The sequence below is a fragment of the Protomyctophum parallelum genome (assembly GCF_964188405.1).
Source record: "Protomyctophum parallelum genome assembly, chromosome: 1".
Classification (NCBI taxonomy): domain Eukaryota; kingdom Metazoa; phylum Chordata; class Actinopteri; order Myctophiformes; family Myctophidae; genus Protomyctophum; species Protomyctophum parallelum.
The window spans coordinates 12,079,852-12,084,851 of record NC_139697.1 but is presented as its reverse complement, the minus strand read 5'-3'; the positions used below and the strand labels follow the sequence as shown (position 1 = coordinate 12,084,851).

The following is a 5,000-nucleotide window of genomic DNA, read 5'->3' as shown; positions in this document are numbered from 1 at the left end:
TGTCCACGCTCAGAGGACATGTATGTACCCATTCCATGCATCAGCAACTGTCAATGCTGTGGCACATAGTGAAAGGAGAAGGCATGTATGTACCCATTCCCTGCATCAGTGCTCAGTGAAAGGAGAGGACATGTTTCTGGGTTCTCTGTCGGACCTACAACGACTTGTGTCTGTAGCACAAGTGGTGGTTTGTAGTGTACTTTGTAAACATACGGACACGCAGAATAGATGTGCTGCTCTGTACACATACTTGTGTAGCACTACAGGTATAGCGATAGATAGCTTATAAATACATTATATTTATATCTGTAGAGGTATTCCGCCCATCCATTGTTATATGGATTATGGATGATGCATTACATTGTAATGCATCCGTCTTGTCTACATTGCTCATCCTCTCTTTCTTTCTGAGACTTAGATTTGGGCACTGTGCCCTCGCATCTCATCTTCATTTTGCCCCACATTCACTTATTGAAACGGCAAACGGACCTGAGTTGTCTTGTAGCCTACTCTGAATCTCTTCACCAGAAATAATAGGAGATCGTTGCCTTGCTGTGAGTGAGCTTGTAGATTGGACATTTCTGGTGAAAGGGTCTGTTGGGGTTCAAGTGGTTTAAGTAATATCATCTCACCTAATAATGTTCATGTTTCTTCTCCCATTATATGTGTATGCTTTTACAAAGTCAATAAGTCACCAACTGACTAATGAAACAACACTGTCTGCTACAGTGGCTTGAATTTGCATGCTGTATTTTTAGAGCACCCACCAATACACACCACTGTCTACCACCTCCACCACCAGCCCTGGGGCAGTGTGGTGGTCTGGTCTCCGGTGCAGCGGGCTGCCTGCCTGCCTGCCCTGCCCCAGCCCCTCCAGTCAGTCCCCGCAGCCCTAAGCTCCATGCTGTCGCTGCATGCCTGTCAGCTGGTGCCGGCTGGACAATAATAACAGGATTTCGGATTACCCCCCTTCGGCCAACAAAAGCCTCGGCTTCCCTCCTGTCCTGCAGCATGTAAAATTAGACCCGCGGTGCACACGGATCGAACACACACGTACAGTGTACGTGCACAACGCGCACGCGCGCGCACACAGACACACTATACTCCCCATTTCTTCTTGTTATAAACAAACAACCATAGTGAATAGTGATAAGCTGTCATCATAATTCAATCATACCTCGAACCTGCCCTTGGTGATGCCGTTCATGTCTGCGGAGGTGGAGGGTCGCTGCTGCTGTTACCCGCACAGACGCACCGGCAGGGCGGGGAGGAGGCTGTCGGATGAACGCCGTATTGTTTTTGTGTCGCTGCCTTGGTTGGTCGGGTGGCTGCTGCTCTCTTTTCTCTCTGACTCTCTCTCTCTCTCTCTCTCTCTCTCTCTCTCTCTCTCTCTCTCTCTCTCTCTCTCTCTCTCTCTCTCTCTCTCTCTCCTCTCTCTCTCTCCTCTCTCTCTCTCCTCTCTCTCCCTCTCTCTCTCCTCTCCCTCTCTCCCTCTCTCTCTCTCTCTCTCTCTCTCTCCCCTCTCTCTCTCTATCTCTCTCTCGCTCTCTCTCAGTCTATCTCTCTCTCTTCTCTCTACTCTTCCCACCCAGCCGTCGGCGGCGACGAGGCTCCTGCCTCCAGTCCGGGGTCATTCGGGAGGGTGCCGCCTCGCCAGTCGCCTCGGCTCGGCTCGCCTGTACCGGTGGTCGGTCGGGCGGTAGTGGTGGTAGGTAGGCGGCCTGGACGAAGGCTTGTTGTCCGTTCCCTGCTCGTCCTCCTCCGGCAGCAGCAGCTCTACGGTGTCATCACACGCACACAGAGCCACCAAAATAACAATAATAACATGGACGGTCTGTCTGTCAAAGAGAAAAGTGACTTCACTTCCGCCTCTTGGTCCCTCCCCTCCCCTGCCTCTCATAGTTCAGCCCAGTGCGAGTTAACTTTAGATGTCCAATAAAAAAACACTAAACAGATTTCAGATTTTTACAAAATAAACTAATATTATGAAGCATGACAAAGGAATGGGGGCGGGCTCAAGTGACGTCACCGCTGCGGGAAAAGCCACGCGTGGTGGATTTGTTTTGGTAAAGTCTACATCCCATTGCTGGGAGAGACGGGCTGTTGCGCTTTGGTTGGTTGGTTGGTTGGTTGGTTGGTTGGTTGGTTGATTGGTTGTCGGGACAACCAATGTGTTTAGGGGAAGAGTAATATATTGATAAATTAAATCACTATCTGTAGAAATTACTCTGTTTTAGGGGCTAAGAAAGAGAGCTATCACATTGACATTGTAGCCTATTACAAGTTAAGTGTATACGACGTTGGTGCTGACTAGACAAGAGTAAGTCATATATACATATACATGTATTAAAAGATCTTCCAGAGAAAACATCTTGTTGGGGGAGCTGCTGTCAAAAAATAGGCACATTTTTAAATGCCTACTGCCTATAGCTAGTACTACACATTGTAGTTGTATGTATTTTATCAAAGGATTATACATAGCCTAGTTTGTTTGTACGTCATTGCCAAGTTGCCACGACACGTAGAGAGAGACGCCTTTTAATTTTAAATCAGATGATCACATTATGACTGAGCCGATCGAGGTACATTTATTATTAGGCCTAGCTTGTATCAAACCTGCCGCTAGAGGGCGCGCGTGCACAGCGCCTACAGTCCCTGATGTGATTTACCCTGGTAATTATTCAATCATAACAATGGTTTATCGCAGTGGTTCCCAAAGTGGGGTCCGGCGACCCCCAGGGGTCCTTGAGGGAGTTACAGGTGGTCCCCAGCTAAATGATAGTTTGGAACCAAAGGGTCTGTAACTCTGAGAGTGTACAAATGGAACTCTCAGAGTTAAATTAACAATGATTTTACAATATAAATTGGGGGTCCCAGAGATAGAAATGCCGTTAAATGGGGGTCCATAGACTAATGCATGTCAAACTGGGGGCCCTTGAAATTAAACGGGTTGAGAATCTCTGCTAGAATCTCTTATGGGGGGGTCCCGCCTGCATGGCATATCTTTTCAAATGCGGGTCCACAGGCTAATTAGTGTCAATTTGGGGGTCCTTGACATGAAAAAGTTTAGGAACCACTGGTTTATCGATCATCATCTGACCCAGATTCATTGGCGCAAACTATTCATAAAGCGATTCATAAAACTTGGTCACAAATATTGAAATAACGTCACGTCACAATTGTTCAAATTGATTCAATGCCTAGATTATAAAGTAAAGGAAAGTCAAAAAACAAATGTGTACAGTACAGTGTATACACTGTACACACACACACACACACACACAGGGCGGAAGTGTGCCTTTAAACATAAACAATTGGGGTTATATTTACCTATAAAATTGTTTGATGTGTTGCTATTTTGGAGCTTTGTAATCCCATCATGCATGCAAATATTGTGGTTTTATTCAAAAGTTTACAAAGATAAAACTCAAAAAGACAGTAAAGCATTGGTCAAGGTATAAAAAACGAAGATTAATTATTGAAAATTAAAAAAAAAAATGTTTTCACTGCTATTTCTTAGTGTCTGTATCTCACCCCTTTGTTTACAATTGCATCAAATCTCTCTCTCTCTCTCTCTCTCTCTCTCTCACCCGCCCACACAAAGTGCACATGGCCACTGGGGAGTGGGGGTGTGTGTCATTGAGTTATTTATAAATTCCCTCATTTGTATAGCAATGTATTTTCATAGCCTACGTGCGTAACAAGTCTCCATCCCACCCCCCACTGTATTGCATGTTAATTAAGAATCTCTCATCAAAAGTCTAAATTAATTAAGTCTGTTCTTTAAATAGTCCCATAATCTGTCTCATCCTAACTAGACGGCGACTGTCGGCTGAGTGTAGAATGTCTTCTGCTGCCCTCAGTGACTCTGTGCTCATGTTGTAATGTCGAACAAGGCCCTGGCTGTTAGGATGTACTCATTGTCTCTATGGAGATCCAAGTCAACAAGGGCCCTGTATAACAGAACTATATGATCGCAAAACAGGTGATGTGTGTGCAATGTCTTTTGTTGTATACGGTTTGTGCCGGGTTTGCTTGGTTAGAAACAAACATAACTTGAGCGCACACAAACACACACACACAAACTCTCACACACACACAGATATATTATATTATTCAACCTGTGACTGAGGGCCTTCGGCGATATAGGGGTCATCGCCATGCTTGCTTGTGGACATTATTGTACAAAATAAAATTCCGACTGAATTTCAGACTTAGCTCACCTAAGTCTGGATTCCTCCTGCGTTCCTTCCTCTACATATACGTTCCTGGTGTTGTTTCTCCCACCGCCACCCCAGCACCACCGGTGGGCTCTGCTATTTCTATTCTAGTTATTGTATATTTATCTCCCTGCTATTAATGGCTAATGATGGTTGTAAGTATAATTGTGCAGAGGAGGGAGAAAAATGTAGCAGAGCTGAACACTATGGCATTTAATGTTATATGCACACTTGTGTTCTCATTCTATAATATTTGTTCGATCAATTTGTGAGTTATCTGACTATTACTAGTGGACTCCTTATCTGCCATAGTGTCGTAAATAGTGACATATGTATACATATTCTGGAAGAAAGGAAAGAAATTTGAGACCTGCATCACATTCAGTAATTGGTGTGTGATTTTTTTTATAAAAATGTTGCCATGGACAGGGCCAAGGCCCTGACACGGAAACATTTGTCCATTTACGGACATTGATTAATGAACCCTGACTCCAATTAATAGCTATAGTCTGCAGTCATTCCTTCACCACTAGCCTCCCTATTGGTAGAATTAAGAAAAGAAAAGAAAAAAATAGAACGTGCACGCACACACGCACACACACACACACACACACACACACACACACACACACACACACACACACACACACACACACACACACACACGCGCACACACACACACACACACACACACACACACACACACACACACACACACACACACACACACACACACACACACACACACACACACACACACCTCAGACAATCTCATCCTCC

At 44.9% G+C, this 5,000-nt stretch overlaps 1 protein-coding gene across 4 annotated transcripts in view; it reads right to left on the bottom strand.

Moving 5' to 3' along the window:
• The window catches only part of fbxl2 (F-box and leucine-rich repeat protein 2), a 47,946-nt gene extending 46,127 nt beyond the window's left edge, over positions 1–1,819 (bottom strand). For 3 of the 4 annotated variants that reach the window (XM_083768526.1, XM_083768527.1, XM_083768528.1), the window contains exon 1: positions 1,178–1,819. In XM_083768526.1, coding sequence (XP_083624652.1) covers positions 1,178–1,207 — 30 coding nt within the window. In that variant the 5' untranslated portion in view covers positions 1,208–1,819. The remainder of the gene's footprint in view (positions 1–1,177) is intronic. The other variant, XM_083768529.1, reaches the window with a different exon arrangement.
• Positions 1,820–5,000: the final 3,181 nt, after the last annotated feature.